Genomic DNA, 13,874 nt, shown 5'->3' with positions numbered 1-13,874 from the left:
CTTCCATTCTCAATTTTATATTCATAAGTAAATTCCCTTCTAATTAGGTTTAGATTTCTATATATATCCGTAAATTTGTGATTGTTTAAAAAAATTCCATTTCCGGTTTCAATCTTAAATCGTTTTTTGTTAACGGCCCAACTCTATCAATATAATCTCCCACCCAGTTAAAATCACCGCCTAAAACAAGGTCTTCCATGGTTTATTTTTCTAGATATTTAGATAGTTTATTTAAAAATTCTATTTTTTTTATATTTATTCGCTGGCACATAGACATTAACAAAAAGAATACCTTCAATAACAATATGCATAAGTCTCCCCCTGAAAAATTCTCCCTCCTCTTTCCTTTCCCATTTCCCCCTTTTTTATTATTGATCACTATGGCTACCCCTCCTTTTATATCATTCCCTACATAGTTATTTAATAAAACAATCCCATTCATTTTCTCTTCACAAAGAGCTATTAAATCCTTCATGAAACCATTCTGTGATTCTTGTAAGAATATGACATCATAATTGGTTATTTTACTTAGATCATATATTTTCTCTTTATTAATTCCATTAACATTTATGGGCAAAAGACGAAAGTTTTTTCCTTCCATTTTTGCCATCCTCTCCAGGTTGCCGCTTTAAAATTTTTGAAACTTATTTATTTATTTAAAATTGTTGAAAACAAATGTGATAATTTAGACCGTAGTAGAGTTAGTTGATTGCTCTCTTCGACCCCGACCAAAGGCAAGGTGCTCTTTTTAGAAATTGTTCATTGCTCTCGGTATTTTATTGTGTCACGTGCACGCTTCCTTCTTATAATGCCCATTAGAATATGTCGTTTTTATGTTGATATCGATCTTGCTAATTCGTCTCATAATTGGCAATCTTTTATCTCTACCCTCCATAATAAAATAAACATGACAAAGTATTTGATATTAAAGCAGCAAACGTGCCAGAACACAAGACATCACACAAAACAAAAGTTGTTTAGGTGGCACGATACAGTTACGTAAATTGGCCCCTGGCAAATTTCTTATCTTAAGGCTATGGTGTGGCTTTATCAGTTATTATTGTTTACTATTTAGAGATATGGATATATTTATGAACTAGGTGTTTCGGGCTTGTATTGTTCTTGAAATTGATGTCAGGCATGTACACCTTTCATAGATACTCTGCAGTATGTTGATAATGAAATACCAATAGTCGGCTAGGAAGAAGAGCTAGCCTCTCATAGCAGTAAACACATGGGTTTGGGGCAAGTAGAATATCTCAAAAACGTTTTGGATGACAACTATTTTCAATTGCAATTGCACTGTGAGCATCAAATGGTGTCAAAAATGACCTTCGGACATACAAATTGCAGGTAGAAATTTGGGATTGGGGTGCATAAACTTCTTCTGCTATGAACTGCCATTGACTTCTTTAGTCAAGTGGATAATATTCTTATGCTTTGTTTTAATATAGGTATCCAAAATTATGGACCTTTTGACCTTACTTGTATATTTGATTTTTTATGATATTTTATACTAGGTCGCTGATTGCGGCATTAAATTTGTACATAAAAACTGGCCCCTGCCGCCTTAAGAAAAACTGATAATTTTATGGGTGCAGTCATCCATATCTATTATACTTTTCTGTTCCATTGTGTATATTTAAATACTTTTATGCAATAGCTTCATTATATTTCCTTCCAGTTTCCATATATCACTTAGTGTTGCATGTAATACTCTTTGGAGAGGGAGGTAACTGTGTTTTGTTCCTCAATGAGAGAACTGTTTGCATCATGACAATGTAGCATATTTTGGGTCCAACTTTCTAAATATGGAAACAAAATGGTGACCATAATGCATTGTCTTGCTCTTTCTGTAGTTGTCAAGGTTTGCACCCCTATTTTTATGAGTATTATTCACATTTCAATACAGACACACAGAAACAATTGCATAACATGTCAACTTGTATTCGTAAAAGTAATTTAACTCCACAGGAGCAGATATACTTCAGAGGAATCATACATAAACATACTGTTGTGAATGTTGAATGTCACCCGTGGAACGGTCTTAGAAATAGTGATGCATATGGCATATTGTTTGCTATGTTTTGGCGAGGAGAATGAAAATTTTAGCACACCGACATAATTTATACCATCATGACCCCACTGTGAAGTTGACATAAGATATTAATATCTCACTCTTGAGTGATATTGGGAAATGTTTCAATGTTATGTATATATCTTGAAATTTCTAGGTTCAGTTAACAAAGGGAGAAAAGCTTACAATTAAGTGGCAGTTTCATGCATTTGACAATACACATAGTTTCTCTTCTGAAATTCTTATGTTTTCACTGAAAGTTAAAAGTACATCAATATCACTTGTTTCTTTTCTTTTTGCAGGTCTCAGGTTGCATGGTAAAAGATTAGGATTAATCGGTTAGTCATGCTGAAAGAAACAATAGCTTGATCTAAGTGCACAAGAGTGTGACTTTGACGGACAGATTTAGCTTCCACAGGAGTTATTTTATGGTACGTGCTTATTAAAGCCAAGTAGGTGAAATGCTTTCTAGCTTGAACTGAAGTTTCCACTGTAAATATTTGTCTATATCATATCTTATTATTTACTATGGTTTTGTAAACTCCAGAAATCATTAAAGTCAGTTGCAAGTGAATTGGGGTCTCAGAAGAAATTTCTTTGCTGAATTGTATTGAGTAATTGTACATGTGTGGTTAGTTTCAGTGGCTATGTATCAATGAATTTATCTGAGATGTCACTTTGTAAGTTTAACATTATCCCACACATCAGTATATCAATATTCCAGCATGGTCTAAAGTTAATTGATTGATCGTTGATCTTTACAGATTAGCTATACTGTTGTTCTGATTACCGCCCCCCCCCCCCCACCGGGCAAATTTATTAACTTAAGGCTATTGTGTGACATTTTCAGCTATTAATGTTTACTATTTAAAGATACGGATATGTTTTGAACTAGGTTTGTCGGGCTTGTGTTGTTCTTGAAATTGATATCAGGCATGTACAACTTCCATAGTTACTCTGCATCTCCAGAATGATAATGAAAGGTAAGGAACTTCTTGTTTTATATCAGTCTAAAAGTACTTCTAAAGCACATTGTTTACTTAAACGTGTGATTTCTTTAAGTTTGCTAGAAGAATTTATAGAAACTTTTCACTTCTGTCACTGACAACTAACATAGCATTTCTGTCATTCCCTCTTAAAATTTATAACTTCCAAATCTCTTCTTGACATTCATGAAACATTGTAAAGAAATTATGATTCTGTCCTGATGCTATGGTGGTAAACAAAGACCAAAAGCATTGTCGTTTGCAAACAATTTGAACTGCAGTCAGTGATAACTCAAAATATAAATAATGCAGTGCTTTTTGCCTCAAAGTAGTCACATTTCTAAAAACGTAATACCATTTTTAGTGTTGCGCACAACAAGTCTTTTTTTTGTACCATTTTAATAGAGAATGCCTTAATATGTGATATCTACACAACGTTTGACACAAACCATTTTCAGCCAAATTTTTAAGGTCGCAGGGCCCAGTTTCGTAAATTGGCCCCTGTCAAATTTATTAACCTAAGGCTATGGTGTGACGTTTTCAGTTATTATTGTTTACTATTTATAGATATGGATATATTTGTGAACTAGGTTTTTTCGGGTTTGTGTTGTTCTTTAAATTGATGTCATGCATGTCACCTTTCATAGTTAATCTGCAGTATGTTGATAGTGAAATACCAATAGTCCGCTTGGAATAAGAGCTAGCCTCCCATAGCAGTAAACACATGGGTTTGGGGCAAGTAGAATATCTCAGAAATGGTTTCGATGACAACTATTTTCAATTGCATCAGCCTGTTTAGTACACATATTTTGGCAGAAGTGTCATCTAGGAAAAGAGCTTGTGTTTGCACTGTGAGCATCACATGGTGCCAAACATGATCTTCGGACATGACAATTGCAGGTAGAAGTTTGGGTTCGAGTGCATAAACTTCTTCTGTTATGAACTGCCATTGACTTCTTTGGTCAAGTGGATAATATTCTTATGATTTGTTTTAATATAGGTATCCAAAAATATGGACCTTTTTGACCTCACTTGTATATTTGATATTTTATGATTTTTTTTTTAAATAATACGTCGCTGATTGCATCATTAAATTTGTACATAAAAACTGGCCCCCGCCCCCTTACACACAAAGCGCTCCCCCGACCGCGGCTGTTTTGAAAGGCACGATTTATAATAAGGGAGAAATCCTTTTTTGCACCATGTTTTATACCTGTGATCTGTATACATAGTTGAACAGTCATGTTTAATGTTCACGGAAAACTCCCTTTGGGGCATTTTGAACAGTTGCTTTCAATAGTTCATTATTTACAAGTTTATCATCTGTGACAACATTTCTTTCGAAGTCAGATATTACTCCATGTATCTTTCCTTAGTTTAATTATGTGAAAGTGTGATTAATTTTTTAAGGTCTAACGTTGAAATTCAGGTGTGATTTAGGGAAGGATGAGGCATGGACAAAGTGGGTAAAGCCCAGCAAAACTAGAGTTTGAAACTTCTGGTTGATGAAGTATAGCAAAAAGGGGATCTTATTATTTATGGAGCATACTACAACCACCATATTCACATTATGCATTCTGGAGTGTATGATATCCATCTACATACACCACCCATCATCAGGACAATGTACAAATGCAGATTTTAATTGCGAAAGAACTTAACATTGTTTAAACATTCTAACTAGTATGTTCATTGCATGTTTGACACTCAATCACAGCAATGCCGATGCAGAAGGATCATGTTGTTTGATGAGTAAAATTCAATATGATCTTCAGGGAAGTTGCAACAGCCGTCTCTGAGGGGTGCAAAGATGAACTCTAATGACACTTGCATCACTTTCATAGCCCCATTGATCTATAACAGCAGCAAAGAATACACCTAATTAAGATAGTATTCCACTCTCCAAAGGAATTAAAGACATAAACTCGGTGTATATTTTTATTGGATGTCTGTGTGGATGTGATTATGCATGTATGTCAATTGGTGGTAATAATTGACAATTTTAGTCTACCATCAATTGTTTGTTTGTAAGTGGACTAAATGCTTCAGAGTAAACATATTTTCTTTCACTCTAATTTTAGTTTGTAATTGTCTATAGTTTTATGTGTTTTACGTCAGTAGATATTATATTCTAAATTGTACGATGTTGCTTTTGTAAGTTACACGTACTGACCCCCCTTGGCACCTCAATATACACAGTTTGGAATCTTAAAATACCCCACCACTGCCTGGGATTTTAGCAGATATGTAGCAAAGGTATCCTCAACATTAAAACTCCTTATCCTTGTAACACATTTTGGCATACTGGAATTAATTATATGGCTACCGATGAGAGTCAGTATTGCACAAGAATAGAGAAATGGCTAAAATAAATTAATAACAATTAAATGAATAAATACGTGAATTCAAAGTCAGCTATTTAATTGTATAAACCTCATTCTGAAGCCAAGGATTAATTTACTTGATGGGAAAAGATGCTGAAATACAACAAAACTGCATAGCCAAATAAATTATTTTAAATACAAGCGATTTCATCAAAATTAATTTAGAAATAGACTAATATTTTATTCGATCATACAATCAGTTACGAAGGTGACCATAGTTCATGATAAATTTATATTAACTGAAGAACTTACTTCAACTAATGATTATTAATAAATGTTTTAAACTCTAGACCTACCATCAGACAGTCGTAATCAGGTGAATAAAATCTGTCACTCTACTTATTTTACAAATGTAGTATAGTAACTAGTCTAAAAATATAAAGAACTACGACAACGACGACGACGACGACGACGATGATGATGATGATGATGAGTTTACTTTCTAAAGAAGAATTTATTTTTAGGTTAGTCGTTGCTGTACAATGTTGATTGACTTTGATGAGTTCTTTTTACTGCATCGTCATACAAGCTAGACATTTCTAAACTTTGGACGCCTGATATATTGTTAGTTGGAAATTAAGTTTGATCAAACAAGTGGCATTGGATAGATGATTTCATCATAACTGGGCCCATAGCAGGGTTACTAGATTTACGGCATCAAATAGTTTTTGCAGCCAGGTAGAGGAAAATTTTGTTATTGATGGGTCTGCAATGAAACAAAAGAGACAAAAAGCCCTAATGATTTAGTTTTCACAAAAAAAGGCTTATATAGCTGCTATATTTCAAGAAAGTGTTGTGGAGTTTGTGAGAATCCAAATGTTTAGAACACCGGCATCCATATATTTCTTCTGCATGAAGTTAGGAACTGATCATTAAGTTTTCAGAGCAGGGGTCTACGATGTTTGAACAATCCGGTTCTTAGAAAGCTTGCAAAATATTTTCATCTTTCGTTCTGTAGAAGAAAATAAAAACGATATTCACCGCATTAGTTGAGCTCATTTTATTTTAAAATTAATAGAAAATAGTATGATGGGGAAAAGACAAGCTCCCTTCCCCAAAGAGTCTGTCCGGTCCACTGGATAGATCTAATTCCTCCTTACTGAACAAACACTCACTTAAGAGATTGCATGCATAACCAGAATCGGACTGGCCCATCAATATACGGGGATATTTCTTAACGGGGTGGGGAGGCTATGTGGCTACTGGAGGTGATAAGATCCGATATAAGCACAGTTTTCCGTTGTGGGACTTGATTGGTGTGACTTATACATAACGTATTTAAAACGTATAAGATAATCCTTCACGATCCCTAGCATACACACACTAAATTAGAGCTGACTCGAATTTCAAACACTCTTATTCAAATATTGTTTGAATGTATTTGATTAAAATATTCATTGATGTTAGTAAGGTACCAAATCCCTCCTCGTTTATGTGTCTACTTGACATTTATTGACATCCCCACTCCAAGCCAAGCCACACTGAAAACAACGAGAGCAAGTTTTTAAAAATTCATTAAATGAAATTTAAGTGGTCTTATGTAAAGATTTTGAGGATTTCAACGAAAATTAAATGAATGCACGTGTCTTTGTCCCTGTTTATCTTCAAACTCAGTGCAAATAGGAACGTTTCGTTAGTACTGGAGCCGGACGGTAAATGACAGGAACTCGATTACATGTTCAATTAAGTGCTGGATGTTATGTCTATTTGATTTAATTTTATCTGATTTAATATATATTTATTTCAATTTAATTGTTTATTTGTCAGTTTTTTATTTTTTTATTTTTCATTACATTCTATTGTAATGTAAATTGTATTCACTGGAGATCATACTTTCTCCAGAAAATAGTTTCACCTTCACTGTTCGTTTTAGTTAAAACCAGGTGTTGACATTGATCCTGACCTTGATTCAAAATTAGTAGCAACCACGTAAATAAGTTCTATTTTTATTTTAAAATGATTGGTTGTTGTCGAGGTTATGATGGGACTACGTAACTTCAGATGTAAACAAGTTTTTTTTTTCTTAGAGTAAAATGATTGGTTTTCGTCAAGGTCATGTTAAGCGTACGTGATATAAACACGTTCACGTGACCCCCTTTTCGATTTCGCAACTTGGGGATTTTCGAAATTTCGTTTTAATACGATATAACCTTTGTTTTGGAGAAATAATCTCAGTTGGGCTATTACACTGGAAAGTGACTGTTATGCCGTTTGGATTTATTTCAAATTATTTGGATTCAAAAGGATTAATTCTTTTTTCCTGGAAGATACGTATGCTCATATGATATTCTTGAACAAGAACAGTTTTTATTAAATTTACTCAAATTTCCCAAACCGGACTGATTATTCTTGTTTCTACAAGGAACTGTAGAGTTCAAAACACTATTATATTATTCAAAGCTTGTTGTTTTCACTCTTTCTTGTGTTACTGTTTATTCGAGCCTAAATACGTAACATAAGAGGGAACAATCCCAGAAATTGCTAACACAGTCGTTAGATTTTAGTAGATTGTTATTTCCATTGCCGTTTAGTGACTTCCAAAATGCGAAATTATACTGGAGTTCATTTTCCTAGGTAAGATGACCGGTAGTGGTGTGGTAATGGTTTGTCGGATCGACTGCAAATATTCCTGATAGAACAAATGTCCGACAACAGCTCACAAACTTTTCTATGCTCTGATTACTACGAAAGATGTTGTCGACTTTGATAAGACCCCTTTTTTATAACACGTTCTTGATCAACTTGCTGTATTACACGTTATGATTTCAAGGGTATATTGAATAGAAATGTCAATATTGGGAGCAATCTGACTAATCAGAACTTTGACATTATTTTTACCTTGGGTGTTCGATGCTATTCTCAACACAGCTTGCATTATTTGCAAACATATTAACTAAAAAAAGGCCTTGCACTAGCTAAACATAGAAGTGGGGGACCACATGATAAATTATATGCATCAAAAACAATTTCAACATTTTGTAACTAATTGGACTATAATTAGACTAACCAAAGGTCTTATGGACTTTTAGGCTTTCAACTCTTTTCTGTTTTTCAACTTCGATTAGGCTTGGTCAGGTTTCATTAACGGATAATTTATCTCCCCATCTGAGAATAATAAATCTGTAACCTGAAGAAATGTTAAAGTATTATATGTATGTATTAGTTGTGCTATTCTTAATATAATCCTAATTCTTAAAATAACCTAATGAAACATTTTAAGTTTATCTTAGGCCAAATAAAAATATACGTGGTCGTAGTTACGTTGGAAAACAAATTATGGTAGTTAGTTCAGGTACAAACTTTTCTCTTGTTGGTCCGGACTTATATAAAAGAAGCTTGAACTTGAAAATAGGTTATTCGCAATAATGAATTTAACTTCGATCGTAGCTGTATCATTTATTATTTTTGTTTATGCGGAATTATTTTTCGAATTATTTTTTAATTTTCCAAATGTATGGCCGACAGGAAAATATGGAACCTGTCAAGTAACCGGAAATACACATACTTTTGTATATGTCCTTAAGCGTATCAATGGGAATTACGTTTACCTTTTAGCGTGCATATTACAAGTGGAAACTTTTTACAATAATATATCTATCGGATTTTGTCCTGTAACTATGATCAGCACTTTTCCCTGTTGTTTAAGATCAATTAGTTCCATTTTTTATAGATTGTTTTAAATATTTAAAAAGTAAAGAGTAAAGAGTCATCGCTGTTTTCTGGTTTTTCGCAAAGGACTGATGTATAGATTTCCTGTATTCTAGTAGACCAGATTGAAGATAGAAGAATTAAAAGTGGTCTGTTTCTGCTTATAGAAACACCCACGTGTCAATTTATCTACTGAGTTATTTTGGTATAGTACTAGCTAATTCATTTAGCCTGGTGTGGACTTTGCAAAACGAGCATAGTCATTAGCTTCCGGCACAACAACCATAGTTGCGCACCAATCCGTTGAGTGATCTACGCCGGATATGACGTCTAATTTCTCCATTGTTTGTAATTCCGAATTAACGTAATCCATTACTGAAATAAGCACATTTGTACATAAACGGAGTGCAAAACGAAAAAGCAACAGCTTTAAGTCTTAGCTTGTAGTCTCAGTCAGCTTTTCTAATAAAGTGAATACTTTGGGATTCACTTTTTATATGTATGGTCTGTACCCATGACCTCCTCTACGGTTCTTGTCTCTTTTATCGCTCGTCTTCTCAGCGGAGACTGCTTGGGGCATTACATATACGTCACTTAGTGTACTTCTATTGAGTAATTTTAGGTAACAAAGTTTTCCTAAGACAGTCAGCCTTTTATATTCATGTCCAAACAAGATTTGGTCAGCTTTCTTGAGCTAAACTTTCTGCATTATTCTGTTTAAATCCTTTCTGATGACAGCAACGTTAGCAACGATGACAATTTTCATAGCATATTCCTGTCATTGACTATGCCATTTGCTATTCAGGATTTGCTATAGAATCAATGCCGCAAAGGCAGACATACTAGTCAGGTTTAACGATGTCATCTACCCTCGAAACATCTTTCTTTAGTTCTGCACATCAATGTGAAATGTCCCATCTTGGAATATTTATTGCATATTACTTTTCCTGAAGAACATATCCGGTTGCAGCATACTATCAGCGCTAGAGTTCAATTTGTCACTTCTTTGTAGTTGACTGGAACTGGGTTATTGAAAAGTAAAATTTTCTCCTCTTAGTGGATTGGAGCTGTGTTTACACGATACTTTCTCTTTAGTTAATCAATCAGCCATTCAGCCATTCATTGACATTTTCATTCTAGTATTAAAAACAGTTCCTTTTTAAAGGAAGATTGTTGTAATTTGTTTGAATTCTCACTTTTCAGTTCATTTTTTATCATTCCACCTTCTTACTTCATTGCCTAACAGTTTCCTAGTAAGCCCACAGCGGACTTCAGAGAAACAATCCTGCTTTCAGATCGGCCTACCAGAGTACAGTTAGAGACGGTGATAATGCAAGTGTGTGTGTGTGTGTGTGTGTGTGTGTGTGTGATTAGGATTTTTAAAGTAGCTTTAACAATTTTTCAGTCATATCGCTACGATGTCTGCAGTGTGGCAGTTTATAGTGATGTCAATGATTGCAATGTTAAGTGTTCAATCCTGTCAAACACCCAGCTTGTAAATTTTGTAACCTGTCTTTATTTCCTGTCCAAATTTGTAAATGTGGAATCAACGTTCAATCATTGTTTATTATTTACATAAACGTCATCATGTATTGTGTACATACGTCGCAGTTTATTGTGTGCCTTTACTTTTAATGTGTTGATGTATGTCATAGTTTTTTGTGCAACTTAATTGGAGTGCACCGTTAACATATTTCAATACTTATTTGTCCAATATACAGTTTTCAAGTCAGACTGTCATACACTTTGTATCCATTTTCTGTACTGTGGTTTGAGATTATATCTCGTACCAATCGGAACACTACCTGCCTATTCCATTCTTTTTCTATACTGATTTTCCCAAAATACATTTTTCAAGTCAGACTGGTGTATACCATTCATTATTTTCCTACATCGATGATTCTAGTATACAAGTCTAAAGCTAAATTGGTACACGTTGTATTTTCGTGTTCTACATTGATGTTTCCAATATATATGAACTAGATTTGTCACCCCTGCTGTGTTTCGAACTCAAGATATTTTACTTTGAATTCTTACGCTATCGTCAACACCATGCTGCCAATATATGCGATATAATACTGTCTACCTGTGAAATCTTGACGGGCGACATTGTTTTGCTTAACTTCAATCTTACTGGTCTAGTAAATATGTCATTTTAAATTTGATTTTAATTTGTGTTGCTCTTGTGGGAGATAGTGATGCACAACAATATGAATGGATTAATGGTTTTCAATTTCCAAATTCAAAAGACCATTAGTCACACACACGCATGTATATATATGTCTGTGCGTGTGTGTCTCTGACCCAGTCCTCTGTTAATATATACTAACGATTTGCTTAATAATTGTGTAGCCAAAGCAAAGTTGATAACTTTTCATGATGTATTGAAAGGTATGTCATTTTGTGTCATTTTCTTTGTACATATTCAAAAATATAAATTCGTAAAAAGTCATTAAAGTTACGACATACAAGGGCTAGAAGTTGGTACTATATATAATTATTCATGTCGCCGACGTATTCATAGATAATATATGTGCCTACGGCCTTGTATGCGTACGATATTAGTCAACTTGACCTAATTGTAGATAATGCATGACCTGTATAATGCGTATTTTCTTAACTTTTTTCCATTACGTTTTCTTAGGCAGGGCACTTGACTGGTACTACTTGGCACGATATAACCATGCATGTGTTTATGTGCTGTTGAACACCAAACAAGGTTGGTTTAATGCTTTCAGTTACACTTTTAACCCGTTTCTGGGTATGTCATACAGCGGAAATGGGGGTTGAGAGACTTTCGCAAGAACACACCGACGCAGCCGACCCAGGCTGACATGAGCGGGTATCGAGCCCGTAACTCTTGGATTAAGAGTCTGCCAGCTGAGCTACCACCAGAGTTGTATAGATTACTATATAGATTACGGCTGTAAATGTGATGAATTAAAACGGTAATTACTATTTTAAAAAATTGTAGCAGCTGATTACAATTCAAATTACTCTGACACACTGAAGCAATAAATTCCAGTTACTATTTTACCAGGGTGATTAGAATAGAATTACATTATTTATATACAGCCTGACGCAGATTATCATTTCTTATTGGTTAATTCACGTTTTGTACAGAGCAATGTTCTTCGCACCAAGAGTTCAGTGTAAGACATTGAATATAATGTTGAAAAACTAATTTCACACAATTTTTAAACAGGTCTCCTCTGTTCTCATTTTTTCTCCTTTATTCCAATCGTGCTGTTATTTTTGTAAGTAACTGTCACTACGACAAATAGTAGTTGTGATTTAAAAGAAATTATTAATTTGCTTTACTGTTCCAAAATTTGTAATCAGTTACAATTATGATTGCTTCCAACAATATCGCGGGTTCTTTGGTATCGCGGTATTCGAGGTTAACACTAATTTGTTTCTTGAATAGCGCTACATATCAATTGTGTGCTCACCTTACATCTGCTGTATGTCCACAAGTTACCAGTTCTAAATCACCAGTTTTATTTCATGTTGGAACTGCTGGCGAGTGCACTTTTGAAAATGCACCAATGAATTTCGCTTTTTTAAAATATGGCCGTACCCCATGTTCTCAGATCAAACCTGTATCTTGTTAAAATTGATATCAATGTCACGAATCGGTTACCCAGTTTATCTCCTTTATAATGTATATTGATTTTATGCAAGAGTCAGGTCACATGATTACCACATTTGTCAAGAAGCGAGATATTGAATATATGGTAACAAATACGAGCCAAAATATGAAAGATGTTCATGTTCTTGTTTTCTGGTGGTTTTCGCAATTGACAGGTGTTGACTTAAAAATTTTGTGGACACGATTTATTACTTTTCTTTGTAAAACATGGGTTATTTTTTAAACAGTATGTGGTTGACACATATTTCCATGTTTATGATGGTGTGCCCATTTTCACCGGCAATCTTGGCGCCACCCGCCGTCACAACTGGTTACATATGCATTGTTTTAATATAAATTAGGAAGTTTCTGTTGTTGGCAGGTACAGGTGACAGAACGAGAGACGTAGAAAGTAGCATCCTATTTTCAAATTGATTTATAATTTGTGCAGCGTATACATCAAGTTCCTAACATTAGGACAAGTATAAGCTATAGTAAAAATATTGTTTCGGTATTACCGCGATATCAGATTAACGCCCCTCGCATAACCTGGAATCTACATGGCTTCCCACAATCATTCTATCTAAGCTGGGAATTAAACGTATGTTAACGTATGTTTATATAGAGAAAAGAACACAAAATATACATATCTCGAAAGTCATTGACTTTATTTGCTTATTCGCCGATCGCTAACTATAAGACCAGCGATAACATAGTACTCAAGTATACAGAATACTTTTTCGCAGAAACTGTTTACAGTTAAAATTTTATATTTCAAGTAATTAATTATTTATCTGACTCATTACTTCATTACTTCAGTACTCTACAACACTGTCTACCGCAGCACGATAAACAAGAAACAATGCCAGACATTGAAGTAAAGTCTTATATTAACAGCCAATATCATAATTACTCTTGCGCTCAGTGTTGGTATACACAATGAAGCTTAAAGCCGTATTTCCTCGCCACAAATTAGATAATGGCATGATATGATTTGTAACTCTTTTGATGAAGAATGAAACGAAAAATATATATAAAATAGCAAACTAATGTCAGGAAAAATGGGAAAAACATGATCACAGTGTCGGGCTAGCAGAAAAAATGTGAACGACCTTGAGTGATTTCTAGCACGTTACTGGTCACGTACG

General features: G+C 34.3%; 1 protein-coding gene across 1 annotated transcript in view; it reads left to right on the top strand.

Annotated features, from left to right (window-relative positions):
- The first annotated feature begins 2,379 nt into the window (after positions 1-2,379).
- The window catches only part of LOC149804895 (sodium-dependent phosphate transport protein 2B-like), a 30,369-nt gene continuing 18,874 nt past the window's right edge, over positions 2,380-13,874 (top strand). Inside the window, exon 1 of the mRNA XM_089945714.1 lies at positions 2,380-2,508. Coding sequence (XP_089801840.1) covers positions 2,506-2,508 — 3 coding nt within the window. The 5' untranslated portion in view covers positions 2,380-2,505. The remainder of the gene's footprint in view (positions 2,509-13,874) is intronic.

The sequence above is a fragment of the Sinohyriopsis cumingii genome, chromosome 2, assembly GCF_028554795.1.
Source record: "Sinohyriopsis cumingii isolate HCF-2022 chromosome 2, ASM2855479v2, whole genome shotgun sequence".
NCBI classification, from domain to species: Eukaryota; Metazoa; Mollusca; class Bivalvia; order Unionida; family Unionidae; genus Sinohyriopsis; species Sinohyriopsis cumingii.
The sequence above is the reverse complement of the archived record's forward strand: the minus strand, read 5'-3'. Positions and strand labels throughout refer to the sequence as shown.